Here is an 18115-nt window from a genome sequence, read left to right on the forward strand (position 1 = left end):
TCTGCCTCCCGAGTGCTGGGATTAAAGGCGTGCGCCACCACCGCCCGGCTCCCCTAGGTTTTTTAAGTCTGAATAATATTTTTGAGGAAGAGCTATCTTACAGTTTTCTGCTCTTAACTGATGGAATGGGACAAGGTGTTTGTAATCCATGTATGTGACAAAGGGTTAATCTCAAAGTCACGTGAGGAATTCAATAGCAAGGAAGCAAGCAAACTGACTGGAAAGCGGGCCAAGATTTGGCTAGACACTTCACAAACAAGGTACACAAACAAATGGCCCTGCAGGTATATGAAAAACATACACCACCACTAATGCACAGGGAGAAGTGCTAATTAACACTACAGTGTGGTCTCACTTCACACCTGGTAGAATCGGATGTTCATAATGATAGGTAGTAGTGCACTCTGGTAATCAATAGGCAAATACTAAAGAGCATGAGACGGGGAGCCGAAGTCCTGAGTCAGCGTGGGCTACGTGAGATTCTGTTGGAGAAAACACAAACAAAAAGATGAGTCGTTATGTGGATGTGGAGAAAGTGAACCCATGTATACTGTTGGAAGAAATGTAAATTGTACAACGATAATGGGAAATAGCATAGAGGCTACCAAAAACATTAAAAATAGTTATCATATGTTCTAGAAACATGTTTGGGTATATATCCAAAGAAAATTACATCTATATGTTGATGAGTTCTGCCCTTCTGTGTTTGTTATAACCTTATTCAAGAAAATCAAGTTGTAGAAAAAGACCATCAGTTAGCAGATGAATTGATACAGAAAATGTAGTTTATATTCATAATGGAATACTACTCAGGCATGGTAGAATAGCCTTCCATTTTTAGCCACCTGAATGAATCTAGAAAATATTACACTTAGTGAAATAAGCCAGGCACAGAAAGGTAGATACTGTATTATTATATTATCTCACTCATATGAAGTCTCCAAGAACAAAGCTCAGATTCAGAAAGCACAGTGGCGGTTACCAGGGATTGGGGAGTGGGCAGCAGGGAGATGTCACATGTGCAGAGTTGTCATCAAGCAGGAAGAGGTGGCAGGCTCAAGGGTCTGTGGTGCAGGGTAGTGACTGCAGTTAGTGACGAGCTAGTGCCTGGGAGGGCTCGATTTTACATATTCTCACCAAAAAAGGAAGCACGCGAGGCAATCAATATGTTAGGATGCTTGAATAACCTCACAGCATATATGTATATCCACGTATCCCTTTGTATACCCCAAGCAGAGTCTCGTGCTCATTGAAAACCGGATAATAACAATGTAATGCCTTTAGACAAATGATGCTTTTTAGATAGTTGCTGGTTTTTCCTCTTCAGCAATAATATTCCTAATATTATAAAATTTATAAGATTATTAAGTTTTTAGGGTACTTTAAAAATTGTGATGTTTTCCCAAAAATGTATGAGGCTAGACCAGGTATATGCTCTTCTTTGTAAGGCTGGTTTTGGCTACCGGCTCTTCTGTAGTGGTTTTGTGGGTAGTGTTAATATTTATTTCCACCTAGATTTTGTATTTCATGAGGACATACGTGTCTGTTTGTTTTTGCTCTTATATCTCTGTCACTGTTCTCCTTTGCTTAAGTAAACCTTCAATAAATATGCCATCAAGTGAAGGGAAACCATTCTTCTGCATGGTGAGTATTAATTGAGCCTCTAAAGTACAATTTTGAAAACAAAAATAATTGACATGTCTTTTTAGGGATATAGCTATTTTATTATTTTATTGTGTGCGTGTGTATGCGTGTGTGTGCGCGTGCATGTGCGTGTGCGTGTGCGTGTGCGTGTGCGTGTGTGTGTATGTGTTTTGAGACAGGGTTTCTCTGTATAACAGTTCTGCCTGTCCTGGAATTCAATTTGTAGATCAGGCTGGCCTTGAACTCACAGAGATCCACCTGCTTCTGCCTCCCAAGTGCTGGGATTAGAGGCGTGCACCACCACCACCCGGCTAGAGGGTATTCTTTAAAGCAGTTAATAGCCCTGCTGGTTTCATGTCTGTACCTGACATCACGAGGCCTCCAGATTTCACTTGGTCATGGTGTCACCAATGTTGGTGGTTCTGTGCTTATTTCTTCAGTACTTTGATTTTTGATCTGTGTGTGCTGCCATATGGACTATGTAAGCTTTCAGACCAGATGGTAGTAGAGTAAGGCTCCTAATATCTATATTCGACATTTGTGCCAAAGATTGTCTCTTAGTATTTATTAGTAATGTGTTATCTTTTATAATTTTAATTATAACATGTTTATTTGCATTCTGTAGCTATATCTTACATGTCACTTTTATTATGCAATAATATGTTATAATTCTCAGCAGTTTTAAAATATATTTGTATTTTCATGCTTTGTGTCTGTCTTAGTTAGGGTTTTGTTGCTGTGAAGAGACAGCATGACCACAGCAGCTCTTATAAAGGAAAGCATTTAACTGGGGCTGGTTTACAGTTCAGAGGTTTAGTCCATTATTGTTATGTCAGGAAGCATGGAGGTTGGAGGCACACATGCAGACATGGTGTTGGAGAGGTAGCTGGGAGGTTCTACATTGGATCAGCAGGCAGCAGAAGAGAGTGACACTGGGCCTGGCGGGAACATGTGAAATCTCAAAGCCCACTCCCAGTGACACACTTCCTCCAACAAGGCTACACCCCCTCACAGTGCTACTCCCTGTGAGCCAGTGGGGCCCATTTTCATTCAAACCACCACAGTGTCTGTTCCTTTTCTTTCAAAATCAGCTCTGTTTCTGTCATTCCTGTAAACCACGTTTTGTCGGTCATAGTAAGGCAATGCCATGTCATTGGCTCTCTATCTGTTACTTTCTATTTAAGTCCTCAGTCATTTCTTTGTGCTGGCAGTCATAATGCTGTCAGGTTTGTGTTACAGTGTACACATCTGTCAGCATTTCAGTCACCAGAAGAGCACAGTCTTGGCTTGGACTATCTTTCCCATCCTTCTGTGTCCTACACCTCTCTACTGTCTCCCCTCATGGCCATGCCCTAGAGACTTTCAAATTCCCGCTCAGGAATCCTTTGAACCCATAGCTTCCAGTTCCTGTTGAAAAGGAATTGTGTTGTTTGAATAAGAATAGCCCCCATATATTAGAATGCTTAGTCATCAGGGTGTGGCACTCCTTGAGAAGGTAGGAGGTATGGCCTTGTTGAAGGAAGTGCCCCCCCTAGGGTTGGGCTTGGGGTTTCAAAAGCCCAAGCCAGTCCCAGTCTCTCTCTCTCTCCCTGCTGCCTGTGGATCTGGATGTAGAACTCTCAGCTCCTTCTCTAGCACCATGTCTGCGTGTATACCACCATGCTCCCCACCATGATGATGATGGACTAGACCACTGAACTGTAAGCCAGCCCCAGTTAAATGATTTCTTTTAGAAGCTTGCTGTGGTCATGGTGTCTCTTCACAGTAATAGAATACTGACTAAGAAAGGAATTTTAGAAGAGAGACCAGTTTAGAGCCCTCAAGATGGTATAGAGGCTTTCTACTCAAGCATGCCAAGCTCAGTTTTATCCCTAAAATCCATATAAAGGTAGAAGGAGAGAGTGGATTCTGCAAAATTGTCCTCTAATATCTGTACTTGTACTATGGCACATGGTTGCTCATCCCCTGAATAGAATAAATAAAAAATAATTTGGGGGAGGTACTTTTTGAGACAGATTCTCTATGTATACTGGCTGTCCTGGAACTCATTATGTAGACAAGACTGGTCTCAATCTCACAGAGATCTGCCTGCCTCTGCCTACGAGTGCTGGGATTGAGGATATCTGGCTAATAAAAATAATAACAAAAATTGAGTCCAAAAAAGTACATCAGTTTTGTATGTCATATAAATTTGGTAAGAAGGTCAGAAATGTTACCTTATAAGCAGAAAGATTGGGGATAACAGAAACTCAGTAAAAATTTGCCTAATAAACAAAAATCTCAGCTGTCCTTTTTGCTATTCCTAGCCCTAGATAGGACCATTTCATTCACTAAATTCACAGACAAGAACATGAGATACCAGCATGCCTGTATGTTCTGCCATTTGTATTCTAAGGAGCTAGCAGTTTCTGTTTAAATGAACTTAAGTTTTTTTGTTTAAAAATATTACTTCTTTGAAGTTTTTTTGGGTCAGCATGCAAAGTGATGGGTTTGATTAAAGCATCCTCGTGTAGACTGCTCATTGTACAATGGGTTTTCATTTGTAACCCACCTCTGCCTGCCCTGGTCTTTTGAGAACCGTTCAGTTCATTAGATCATTTATTGAGCAGATGATTCAGCTGAAAGGATTTAGCCTTCTTGATGGTAACCTCTGTTGGCAAGGATTTTTACTGTGTGGACCACATCTTCATCTTCACTGCGATGAATGTTTCCTTCGCTGGGCAGATGTGTTTTAATTCCATGTAGTCCCATCTGTCAGCTCCTGGGATTATCTCCTGAGCTATTGGAGTCCTTCTCAAAAAGTCTTTGCCTGTGATTGCATTCCCAAGCGTTCCCTCTACCTTTTCCTTTAGCACTTTCAAAGTTTCTATCTTACATTTGATCCATTTTGAATAGATCTTGAATGGACTCTTTTTGGGGTGGGGTGGAGTATAGAGTGGGAAAGATGGATCTAGTTTTCCAGCCCCTGCAAGCCTAAGTTTTTAATGTAATTTATTTGAGTCAGGTTGTTTTCCTAATAGAATCTCAGTAAATCTGTACCCCATTTTTAAATTGGATTATTTGTTTTTTAATATCTAGTTTCTTGAGTTCTTTATATATTTTGCATATTAGATCTCTATGGGATATGGAGTTGGTAAACATCTTTTCTCATTTGTAGGCTGTGTCTTTGGCCAATTGATGGTGTTCTTTGCTTTGCACAAGCTTTTCAGTTTCATGAGGTCCAATTTGCTGTGGAATAATCCCTTTGTACACTGTGAAAACTTGTTGCTGTGATCAGTTTAATAAACAAGCTGACTGGCCAATAGCTGAACAGAATAAGGTTAGCCAGGAAAGCCAAATTGAGAATGCTGGGAAGGAGAAGGGCGGAGTCAGATGCCAGTAGACACAGAGGAAACAGGACATTTAGAAAATGAGATAAGCCATGTGCCACGTGGCAGAGGGTAGATAAGAAATATGGGTTAAAGTGTAAGAGTTAGCTAGTAAGAAGCCTGAGCTATTGGCCGAGCATTTACAGTATTAAGTGCCTGAGTGGTTATTTGAGAATGGCTGCCAGCAGAGAAAAACTCTGCCTACACCCATTTATTAATTGTTGATCTTAGTGCCTGTGTTATGGGTGTTCTGTTCAGAAAGTTGTTTCCTGTGCCAATGCACTCAAGGCTGTTCCCTACTTTCTTTTCTATCAGGTTCAGTGTGTTTGGTTTTATGTTGATGTCTTTGATCTGCTTGGACTTGAGTTTTGTGTGGGGTGATAAATATGGATTTATTTTCATTTTTCTATATAGTGACATTTGTTTTGACCAGCACCATTTGTTAAAGATGCTTTCCTTTTTCCAGTGTATATTTCTAGCTTCTTCATTAGAAATCAGGTGTTCATAGGTATGTGGATTTATGTCAGGGTCTTCAATTTGATTGATCAACATGTCTGTTTTATGCCAATACCATGTGATTTTTATTAGTATAGCTCTGTGGAGGGCTTGAACTCGGGGACCTTGATACCCCCAGCAGTTCTTCCGTCAAAATCCTAAACAATTTTTTACAGACCTTGAAAGGAATTCTCAACTTCATATGGAAAAATAAAAAACCCATGATAGCTAAAACAATCCTGAATAACAAAATGCATTTTATTTAAATTTGATGTTTCTCTATTTTTCATCCAGTTTATCTATAAATTTAGAGAAAGGGGAATATTTAGAGTACAAGGTTTGGTGGATATGTTTTTATGCTGTTTGTATCTTGGAAATCCAGTTTTCCTTTTCCTGTAACTGTGGCAGATAGTTTTGCATGGGACAGTAATCAGGGTTGGCACTTTTGATCTTCCATTTTTTTTTTTATTGAGAAATTAGCTTTTATTCTGATGGGTTTTCCTTTCCATATGACTTATATTTTTTCTCTTGCAGCATTCAGTATTCTTTCTCTGTTATGTGTACTTAGTGTTTTAACTATGATACTCCATGTGGAGTTTCTTTGCTTGTCTATCTGGTATTATGTTGCCTCTTGTATCTGTATGGGTGTGTCTTTCCTTAGTTTGGGGAAGTTCTCTTCTATGATGTCCTTGAACATCTATTTTATCCACTGACCTGGGATTCTTCTCTCTCATCTATGCCTATAATTTGAAGATTTGGTCTTCTCATTGTGGCCCACAGTTTTGCATATTCCTTTCCTTTGCTTAAAAAACATTCATATTCTTTGCTGGTGTGTTCCAATTCCTCTATTTTAGTTTTGAGTCCTGATTATTTTATCTTATACTCGATCAGTTCTACTTGTTAAGCTTTCCCTTGAGTTTTCTAGCTGGGTTATTGAGTTTTAAATCCCTTCTTCATTTCTACTTGAGCTCTCTTCAATATTTCTGTCTTTCATTGAATTTTATTTTCAAATTCTGGGTTTTATTTGTCATTTCATTCAGTCCTATGTTTGTCTTTTCCTAGTCATCACACCCTTATTTCCTTATGTTCATTCTTTGTAAACTCATTGAGCTGTTTCTTTGCGTCTTTCTTAAATGTCTTGAATTCTTTGACGTTCATGATTGTTCTTTTATATTCTGTGGTTTTAAATTCTGTGTTTGTTCTCATTGGAGAAGATTGGTATAAGAATGGTGGATTTTTTTGGGGGGGGATATTATCTTGATCTTTTATATTGTTTGTGCTTTTGCTGTAAGACCTGGGCATGTGAATTTCTTTTGTTAGTTCTGGGTCTGATGTGGGCACAGAAGTCTGGACAGGGCACAGAGCTTGTAGGACAGGTGGGCTTGATGGTTGGCAATGGTATAGGTGTGATAAAGATAGGTGGTCTGCTATACAGCATGTGGGTGTTGGTCCAACTGTGGAACTTTGGGGTGGCTGCCTGGGCTGACTACATTAGCCAGAGCACAGGATGTGCCACCTGTCCTAGATCTGGGGATTGGAGAGGGTACATGGTGGGGATGGTCTGGTGCACTTTCTAGACTGGGTCCCATTGCAAGACGTGCAGGGTTTACTGGGCTTGGAGGCTGGATGTAGCAGAGGAGGAATGAAGTCAGGTGGTAGGAAACTGTCTTTATTGGTGGCAGGAAGCACCTCCTGGCCAAAGTCTAGAGGTTGGGAGTAGCATGTGTGTCCTGGCCAAAGTTTGGAGATTGGGAGTGATGCTGCCCAAACTAGGCTGGGGCACCAACATGCTGGGCCTCAGGTAGAACCAAGCCTTGGGGAGGGGGTGTGGATGGTAGGATTAGGTAGACTCTTCAGGCTGGGCCCTGGCCCAGTGACTGTAGGAGGACCACACCAGTCGGAGAGGTTGGATGAGGGAGAGGTGAAGTCCTACCATCGTGTGGTGTGAGTCTAAGGATCGTGTTAGTCATTTTCCTCAGTCCTGTGATAGAATACCTGACAAAAGGCAATTATGAGGCAGAGAGGTTTTTTTTTTTTTTTTGGCTGCAGTTTGAGTAGATTTCGTCCATTGTGGTGGATTTTATCCCTTGTGGTGAGGAAGGTGTAGTGTGGCTGGTCATAGTGCATCCACAGTTAATCCAGTTTATCCAATCTGATACCTTTGCACAGGATGCTGCTCACATTCAGGGTGGGTCTACCATCCTCCTTAAGCTTCCATGGAAACACCCTCCTAGCCACAGCCAAAGGAGTGTTTCCTAGGTGACTAACCAGTCAAGTGACAGTGAAGATTAATCATCACCAGGGTGAATAAGAAAAGGAATGATTTTAATCCAAGAGTATGTGGTTTCTTAATCAAATGATGCATGGTACCATTTAGGCAGGGGAATAGTTCCAGTGATCTGTTGAACAACATTATTATGTACTTCAGAATTGCCAAAAGTCGTTTAAGTGTTCTTACCCCAAAGAAATGATGAATGTCAGAGGTAATAGATATGTTGATTAGCCCAGGTTAACCATTCTGTAACCCACGTGTGTCTAAAGTGAAGAAAGTGTGCTATGTGCAATGCTGGACTCTTCTAAAAGAGATGTTTTTCCTCTTATTTCAGACAACCTAATGAGGCCTCTTCTGAATTATGGTATTGCTTGGTGAGTGTATTTTTAAAATTTTGTATTTTCTGGAGAGTGCTATTAACTTGTACAAGCAAGTTATAATTTTGGATTGCTGTTGCAGTATGTCTATGGGATTCTTGGTTGAAGAGACTGCGCCACTTGTTTGGAGAGGCCTTATGGTGATGTCAGCCATTGAGAAACTATTGAGACAGGTAAGCATTAAGTATCTAATGTTGCATTAAGTATTATTTTACTTTGACAGAGTTATGGTTAATGCATTTGCCGATGGAAGAATTGTTAGAATTTGCGGCCAGCACTGAGATATCTGACTGACAAAGAAATCTACTTGATAGTTGGAATGTGTGTGGCACTGAGACCAAATTTCACTGACTTAATCTTCCCACTGCAAATGAGCGTAACAATCTGTTGTTTTACTTTATATTGTTTTCTGAAGTCTGTTGTAGGAAGAGCAAGTCTGTAGCTAGTTTTTCTCTCTGGGTCCCGCCAAGCCCCGGCAGTCCCTTAGCCCACTTATAAAATAAACACACAGACACTTATATTATTTAAACTGCTTGGCCATTAGCTCAGGCCTATCATTGTCTAGCTCTTACTCTTATATTCAGCCCATTTCTATTAATCTATACTTTGCCACGTGGCTCGTGGCTTACCGGTACCTTACATCTTCCTGGTCCTGGCGGCGGCTCACAGTGTCCCTCTCTGCCTTCCTGTTCTCCCAGTTCTCCTCTCTGTTAGTCCCGCCTATACTTCCTGCCTGGCTACTGGCCAATCAGTGTTTTATTGACCAATCAATCATCCACAGCACAAGTCCGTTTAGGTTTATGGTTAATCTCACGGTGGTCAGTAACGGATTATAGGGACCGTGTCGAAATTCTTCAGATGTGGATGAATGTATACAGAGCCAGGATGGTTCCTGTGATTTAAATTCCATCACAACAGTTGTGATCATTATTATTTTTACTATATATGGTTCTGTGGTGTTTTTTTTAGTACATGTTCTTTCAACTTCATTCCTAATGAAAGATATCACATATGATTGCATAATCTCAGTTTACCAGGTGGTCTATATTTCATTTATAGTTTGCTTAGAATAAAATACCTTTTCTCGGTAGATGAGAGGTTATAATTGTGTTTTAGGTAAATATTAAATCTGTCATGCCAGTTTCCGGTTACCCCTTATTTGTTCACAGTCTACAGTGGGTCTGGCATCACACTATGTGTTGCCCACTATGGGGTGTCCAAATGATGACTATTTTTGGCTTTATTGTCTGATGGTTGTGTGACTGATGAAATAGGCCATGATCTCTGAGACTCTTTGTCTTTGTAACACTTGTGTAGTGAAGTTTTGGAAGTCTTCTCTTTGATCATTGGACCAGAGTCCTCCTACTGTTCGCGTTGTTAAGCCCTTGGCTGCATTTCCTCCTGTTTCCACCCGGGTCCTGTTGGTTAGTGTAGTTATGTGACCCACATGCCCCCTCCTCCCCAGTTCCTCTGTGCCTGTGACCTCTGTTCGTCCGAGCCCAGCCTTCCTATTCTTTATTGCTGAGTACTGTCAGAAAATAGAGAATAATTGTGTTAATTGCCTGCATTGCACAAATTGGATCTCCAAAGTTAGTCTCCATCTGAACACTTCAGTCAGCTGATTTTACTCATTCGCAACATTTGGCAAAAGCTCAGTTTAGAAATCTTTTACAAATTTGGGGAAAAGAAACAAGTTGAACAATGTGTGAAATTTGGTCATTGTAATCCTTTATTACCTTTTAAGGTAGGCTGCAGCCTGTGACAATGTCTTCTTTATCCCTAATATTAGTTATTTGTTCATTTTTCTCTTTTATTTTCTATTGTTCATAATCTGTGCTTCAAAGAACCAACATTTGGCTTTTAAAATATTCCATATTCTGTGTCTCTTTACTAGTTTATTGCTTTCTGGTTCTTCATCGTTTTCCCTGCTTTTCATCATGGCGGGCTTAATTTGTTGTTGTTTTTCTACCTCCTGAAGGTAGAATCTTACATCTCTGGGCTTTAATGACTTATCATTTTCAAAGTTGGTATTTGTTTATTTATTGACTTTTTGTGTATAGATGTGAACCTGTATGAATTTATGTGCACTGTGTATGTACAGGAGTCCATAGAGGCCAGAAGAGGGTGTCACATGCCCTGAACTGGAGTTACAGGTGCTTTTGAGCCAGCAATGAGTGCAGGGACTCAAGCCCAGGTCCTCTGCAGGAGCAGTCAACACTCTAGTCAGAGAGCCCTCTCTGCAGCTCCTGGGAGAGTTCTTTTGACAATAGAAGCAGTTAGCTGGGTGGTGGTGGCTCACATCTTTAATCCCAGCACTCAGGAGGGAGAGTCAGGTGGATCTGAGTTCAAGGCCAGCCTGGTCTACAGAGTGACATCTAGGACAGGCACCAAAACTACACAGAGAAACCCTGTCTTGAAAAACCAATAAACAAACAAACAAACAAACGAATGAATAATAATAAAAATAAAATAGAAGCAGTTAAGGATGTGCTGTTATCACCAGACTTGGCTTTGACTCCCATAAATTCTCATTTTCTTTAGGTTTTCACTGTTATTCAGTTCAAATTAATTTCTAATATCCTTTTATTTATGGATATATGTAGTATGATCAGTTTCTAAACATTGCTGAATTTTCCTAAGAGTTTAATCATGTTTGTTTCTAGTGAAATTTCTTTTGGGTAAATTTCCTTCATAATGCTTTAACAGGTTTGGGAGACATTTTGTGGATTCATGTATGTCCATCTTTGTCAATACTCTGTGTGCTTTGGCTAGTTAGGATGTACTTTATAGTTATTGTGGCTAATGTTCTCTATTTTTCATTTAGATTAGGTTTATTGACAATGTTGTTCAAATCTCTTATGTCTTTATTGATTGTGTTTGCTTTGTCATTCTATAACTTTGTAACTAAAAGGAGATTTAGATTTGCTTTATGTGTTTGAAATTTTATTAGATATACATGTTTGGAATTGTTATACCTTCCTTGTGAACTGACCCTTTCATTGTTATGAATTGGCCCTCCATGTCTCTGGCAAACTTACTTTGAGGTCTGCCTGGTGCTCACACAGCCACAGGAGAATGTACATATGTCTCGATGGTTAATATTGACTGCCAAGACAGGATCTAGACTCACAGAAGAGACGGACTTCTGAGCATGTCCGTGAGGCCCTGCATAGATTAGCGGATTGAGGCGGGAATACCCACACTAAATGTGGGCAGTATCATAAAAAGGGCTGGGTGCCCAGACAGTGAGAAGGGGAGAGGGAGCTGAGCACAAACATTGATTTTTTTTTTTCCTGCTTCCCGACTGTGGTTTCAGTGTTCCTAGCCGCTTAAAGCTCCTGCAGCCATGACTTCTCTAGCCCAGTGAGCTGGACCCTAGAAGTAGACACCAAAATAAACCTTCTTCCTGTACGCTGCATGTGTCAGGTGCATCATTGTTCCAACTGATGCACAGTTTTCACGTAATTAAGAAAATTCTCTTCCCTTTTATTGGACCTCTCAAATCCCAGGCCTGGTACATGTCAAGCAAGCTCACTGAGCCACACCCTCAGACCCTCGGATCATTAAACATCAGTTTGGTTATATTTATATATATTTAAAGTGGGTCAGTAGACATCTAGATGTGTCTTGTTGTTTTACCCAGTTTAATAATTTTTGCCTTTTAACTGGATGCTGAATTTATACATGGTGTAATTGTTGCTATGATTGCGTTTAAGTCTTCTATTTTGATTCTTCCCATATTTGTCACATGTATTTTTTTCCAAATTAATTTTATATTCTTGTATTCTTTTGGATAAATGAAAGCATTTTCTATATTCATTTAAATTCTCTTCAGTTTTACCTCCTGGTATTATTATATCACTGCCTTAGGGTTTATAATATGTTTCCTTAGGTTTTCAAAGTCTTCAAGTTAATATTTTAAAAATTCCATTTAAATTATTTTCAGGTTTAGTGGCTAGTATTCTTATCTAGCCACTTTCGGGGTTATATGTTATTAACTTATCACAGTGTCTTCCAGTAATGTCAGTTCAGCTGAGTGTGAGGCAGGAAGATCCATTGTTTACAGTTGTCTTTGCTACAGAACATGTCTGAGGCCGGCTCCTGAGACAGAAGACAGGAGAAATGAGCAAACAGCCCTAATACTGTGGAATATAAAGTTAGGGTCTTTGCAACAATATAGCTCAGTTTGCCATTTACTGTACTTCATATATTGTGATATATTTCTAATGTAATACAAGAATAATATTATAAAGCACTACTATATAATATACTTAGTTGTGTTTTAAATTAAGAATACAATCTTTTATGTCCATTACAAGATTTTTTTTTTTTAACTTCAGTGTAGATGTAACCGTCTTTTTAGATAAGAAAACAGAGCCGATTCAGAGATGAAAGCCAAAAGGTCAGAGCTAAAAACCTTACCCTTCACTGCCGCTGCTGTCCTTCCCCTCTGCAAGAGACCTACTTCCTGTGTGTTTGTGCTTTTTATTGACTTTCTATTCTGCCTTCTCATTGGTTGTAAACCCAACCACTTGACCTCCTCGTCACTGCCTGTCTGTACAGACCTCCAGGTCTTCTATGGTTGGTATTGAGATTAAAGGCGTGTGTCTCCATGCTGTCTGTATCCTTGAACACGCAGAGATCTGCCTAGCTCTGCCTCCCAAGAGCTGGGGTTAAAGGCGTGCGCCACCACCGCCCAGTTTCTGCTATGGCTTGCTATTAGCTCTGACCCCCAGGCAACTTTATTTATTAACATACAAATAAAATCACATTTCAGTACAATTAAAATATCACCATACTTCAGTAATTTTTATTTGTTTAGGTCTGAGTTTTATTCAGTGTCACTTTTCTTTACACTAGGAATTTTCTTCTGTATTTTGCTGTGGTGTTTATCTACTGGTGATATCTTTTCTCATGGCTCATTTATTGGGAATACATATTTTTCTCTATATTTTCCCTGTATGTAGAATTCTGATGTGACACTATCTCCTCAAGGTCTTAAGAGATGTTCTGTTAGTTTCTGGCCCTGGTCTTTTGTAGGAGAAATCTTCCAAGTTTCTCTAATGCTATCATGTGAGCACTGTATTCTTAGGCAGCTTTTGGAATTTCTTTTTAACTTTTTTTTTTTTTTTTTGTAATTTATCTTTAACTCTTTGTTCTTACCTGCCCCATAAATACTGATATCCTAGATTTAAGTCCACAGAGCAGTAGCTGGGGACATAGACTCTGGCCTCATCTGCACGTTTTATGGTTGTTTAACTCGGCCACATTCCTTTGAACTTTGTTTTCTTCATGTGTAACGTGGGCTTAGTGTTAGCTGTTTCACCGTGAAGATTATGTGATTAAATACTCAGAAAACACAGCCTCATATAAATGCTATTACTGTATTTTATCAATCACTATGTAACTTTCTCTTCATGTTTTAACATTTCTCATGTTGATGGCCTTTTAGGATTGCTTCATCCCTGGAACAAAGTCAGGTTCTTTCTATGAGGCTCTGTTGTGTTCCCAGTACTTGGGGACATTTTGAACCTGAGGCAACTTTCACTAAATTTTCTTTCAAGTTCCTGGGACTACTCTGGTTGTATGAATTCAGAGTGCTGAATTGCAATGCCTATGTGTGGTTGATCCTAATAAGAAGATGCCAAGATCCCATTTCCTTCTACCAAGGCAAAGGTTGATAGATGGATCTTTTTTCTAATTTTTTTTTTTTTTAAATCTGAACATAACTGAAATTATGTCACTCTGAAGGCCTGTAGCCTACAAGGACAAGTCTATCGCCAGAGCCAGGATTAGAAGGAGCAGGACAGGAAGTCAAAGGGGGAAGATCCAGTTAGTTAATGAGAGAATCAAGGAAGCTAAGTTCTGTTTTCTGCATGACACATAGTCAGGAGTCCAGTGCCGAGGTAAAAGTGATGGGGTCAGATAATCGAGACCTCCCGTGATGTGGAACGGCGTGAGAAGTGGCAGGCAAATGAGTTATGTTCACAGAAGTAAGAGCATTAGAACCCTGAGGCAATTTAAAACATATGTCCAGTTCAACAGAATTTGGAAGTGGGGCTGTGTGAGGAAGGTCAGGTCTACTACACCAAGCAAAGAGTGAAGGAGCCAAGGCACCACACAGTAGGGCGGGAGCAGGTTGCCAGAGAAACTGTGGGGTGCCCAGCTAAGTGTGAGTACTGCTGATGCATGGGATAATTTAGGGCATGTCCTTCCTTAAAAAAATACCTGATACTTAAACTTGATGGAGTTTTCTGTAGTTTTCCTTCTAAATCTGGCAGCCTTAGTAGGAAGTGATCCCCTTAGTAAAGGAACAATGAAAGAGGTTGGGAGGAGCTGGGCGTGCTGATTCAGCATGGCAGAGTCCCCTGAGAATAAATTCAAAGTTGCACCAAGGACTGAATGCAGCCAGGAGTCACTGTGATACCCTGAGCACCAATGGGAGTTGGGAGGAATTCCAATCGGGTGGAGCCCTGCCAGCCTCATCCTAACTCAGTGAGGGAGGGTTTGCCAGCCACTTTAACCAACTTACACTAACTTCTGAAGGATGCCTTAATCTCCAGATACAGAAGTGGTAGGATTGGAAGTCTCTTGGTTTCCACTTGCTGGTTTCTAGTACCGTATCTGTATAGTTTCACCATATCTTCTCGGAACCTCATCAGTCAAAAGGAAGGAAGAAGATTGGAGAACCAGTACCGTGTATGTTTGGGAGTGTATCTGTGACACATTGCAGAACAGCATGTCGGGATATAAAAAGAGAAGTAGAAAACCAGGCAGATAAATGCTGGAATGTCATTTCAGCACAGAATTTATCACTGTGTGTTTCTTTTTATTCTTCCTATATTTGAAATAATGTGTTTTTGTTTTCTGTTTTGATCTTAATCATTAAAGGCAGAAACGTCTAATGTGTTTCACTCAATGAATAACTACTGGTGTTTAATTTCTCTGTTAATATTTTCAAGGAAGTTTTTTTTACTTAGAATCTTTGAGTTTGGAAATGTAGGATATTGGAAAAATAATTTCAGTCATTAAAGAGGTTGAGAAGGGAAAACTTCAAAGGCTGGTGGATGGGGACCCCTGCTGCGGCGCAGCACAGACTCAGAGCCCAGGGATTTTGGCAGCAGCTCCAGTGGCTTTAGTTCAATCTCTAGTATCCCAAATGTGGAGCAGATGCCAGTTCCCTTCTCCAGGGCTCTGATAATGGCATGTAATGAGCGGCTGTTTCCTAGCAACAAGAGAAGCGGTTCACTTTGGCTGATCTGGCAGTAAGAATGAGACATTTCCCCTTGATAGTTGGTGTTAGTGATTTCCCTGACAATGGAATTTCACTTTTGAATAAGGAATGTTCTCAGCCCTGGGTTCCTAAAGAATCTTGCCTTTGAGTTGGGCTAAACTCTGCTTAATCCTGTATAAAATGAAAAAAGAAAAGGTTTGAACTCCCCTGAGTACCTCTCATGGGAAGAGCCAAAGGAGGCGATACATAGTTTTTCCAACGGCCAGTGATTATACAAGGAGCTCTAATAGGGGTGTTTTTCTCAGTGTTTAATAGGATAATTAACAACCGAGTTCCTTTCTGTATTTAATGTTTGCAACAATAGAGGGTTATTAGGTAATGACTAATACGCTGTGGAAATAAATACGAATAAAATTTTATTACCAATACTATTTCAGTATGAAGTCTATATAGCAGAAGCATGTATTATCCAGTTGATGCAGACTGCTTTCTGTATCAGATCCCATGGATTATCATACCCATGGATTACAGGCAGGCACCTACTAGAGTTCAGCTTTGGGTTAGTAGTTGTAAATATTTGCATTTAACTGAGTCAGATTCTAAACGTCTTCCTATTGGACAGTAGTAGTAGCTGTGGGACTCTCTTATGATATATGGAGGCGAGAAAACATTGCAGCATATGACTTTGTTGTTCTTCATAACCAGCCCCTTTATAAGGAAATTATCCACTTATCTCCTTTTGATATATAAATAATACAAAACAGTTTGTTATACCGTAAGTTTCAAAGGTTCTTCGACAACTAGGCAAAGAGATACAATATTAAATGATATTTCTAAGATAACTAAGTTGGCTGTATGTAAGTACAGGAGAATGTATTGCCTTGCTGGGACAGGTTCTCTGAAGGTGATTCGTTGGCTTGTGAAGTCACGGGTGCCATCTTGATCAGTCTGGGGCACCTGGCCGTGTTCGTTCCTCCTTGTGCTTTTACTTCATCAGGTATTCTGAATATTTAAAAGGAACTTCGTGGGTCTCTGTGAAGCAGTAAGTATCAAGATACTACAGTTCTCCCTCTCCCAGCTGAACTGTGGAAGTAACAGACATGGTATGGCACCCAGAGACACCTGGAGTGTGCCCAGTAACTCACAGGTGTCCTCATGACACTGGTTAGAGCATGTAAAGTACAGGAGTCACAACTAACCGGATGGCACTGCTTTCTATTCTGGCACAACAATAGCTCTTTAGGTAGAAAAGAAAAAGAGACTGAGGTGGGGAGAAGCTTCTAGGTCAACTTGGTGTAATGGGTGTGGGCGAGGAAGCAGAAGATCCACAAAAACATGTCTTCATGTCAGAAGAACCACAAAAACATGTATGTCATATGCCATTTAACACATAGGTGATGATTTTCAAGTAAAAACATAAAAAAACAAGAAGAATTAAGAATACTGATTCAGTTGGACAGAGAATAGTCTTTCAGCACTTAAAACTGGTGCTTTAAAGAATAAGATCTTAAAAAAGTAAAGCATGGTTTCTAGATAGACTAGCTCAATTACTCCTGTTAGATTTCTTTGAAAACATAATCTAAGGCTGAAGAGTCAATTGTGCTGAGCCCGGTTTTGAGTTTCCCTTTCTGTTTTGAAAGTATAAATTAGATAAGATTCTAGAAATGGATTATGACTAAAGCCAGTCTTTGGGGTCTTGTTTGTTTTGTTTAGTTTTAAGACAGGGTCTTGTGATGCAGCTCTGGCTATCTTAGAACTCACTGTAGACCAGGCTGGCCTCGAACTCACAGAGATCTGCTGATTATCACTGCCTCCTGAGTGCTGGGATTAAAGACGTGTGCCACCACACTCAGCTTCTTTGAGTAATTTTTAAAAGGCAGCATTACCAGTAAGAAGTGAGTTTGATGAATCTTTCTGCTATCATGCATTCATTCATTAACCAAGTATTTGTTTTGGTAACACCAGATAATTCTGTTGTGCTTTTAATATATCCTAAGATTTTGTCATCCTCAGCAGTTGACATTTGATGTTCACTTACTACGTTTTTGGGGTGTTGGGTAGAAGCCAAGGATGGAAGAATGCACACGATACAGTTATAGACATCCCAGTTATGAAGTGGAACTTTTAGTTACAAACCTGTTTTGACTTGTGACTGTGACATTTACGTAGACTGGGAGTTTGATGACTTTCACACACTGTTGGACCATGTTTCATTTAAGGCACTCAAGGCTGGAACTTAGAGAACAAGCTGGTGGGATTGCTGTAGGAGAACAGATGTTGTACTCTTATTTAGATTCCATGTCAGAGAAGAAGAAACCCTGTGGTCAGCTTCCGAAGAACAAGTTGTGAAAGGAGTTAATAGCAGCCTATAAATATTAATTGCATTTCTTCCCCCTAAAATGCCTTTTCTCCTGTTAATTATTGGAGAAGACACATGAGAGCCTTCAAATCACCATAATGATGGCTTATATATGAAGTTTTGAATTCTGTACTGCAATGTTTTGCATGTTGCTATAATAGATTCTAGGATCACAAGCTACTGCAGTTTTTTAGGCTGGCACCAACTGTTTACAAGTCATTTGTGCCACATCGCTTTACCGTTAGAGTAGATCAGCCATTCCTTCACCAGTCTACATCTGTCCTCTGGCCCCATCAAGGCAGAGTAGAGACCCCTTTTACCTAGTAAAACTGACACTTGAGATGGGTAATTTTTACCAAGGAAGCA

At 40.0% G+C, this 18115-nt stretch overlaps 1 protein-coding gene across 7 annotated transcripts in view; it reads left to right on the plus strand.

Moving 5' to 3' along the window:
• The window catches only part of Nubpl (NUBP iron-sulfur cluster assembly factor, mitochondrial), a 326050-nt gene that overhangs the window by 70079 nt on the left and 237856 nt on the right, over positions 1 to 18115 (plus strand). For 6 of the 7 annotated variants that reach the window (XM_052738504.1, XM_052738503.1, XM_052738506.1 and 3 more), the window contains 2 exons: positions 8114 to 8153; positions 8239 to 8329. In XM_052738504.1, coding sequence (XP_052594464.1) covers positions 8114 to 8153; positions 8239 to 8329 — 131 coding nt within the window. Of the gene's footprint in view, positions 1 to 7924; positions 7991 to 8113; positions 8154 to 8238; positions 8330 to 18115 lie in introns of those variants that run through there. The other variant, XM_052738509.1, reaches the window with a different exon arrangement.

This window comes from Peromyscus californicus, unplaced genomic scaffold (assembly GCF_007827085.1).
Source record: "Peromyscus californicus insignis strain IS unplaced genomic scaffold, ASM782708v3 Scaffold_15__1_contigs__length_86483966, whole genome shotgun sequence".
NCBI lineage: Eukaryota > Metazoa > Chordata > Mammalia > Rodentia > Cricetidae > Peromyscus > Peromyscus californicus.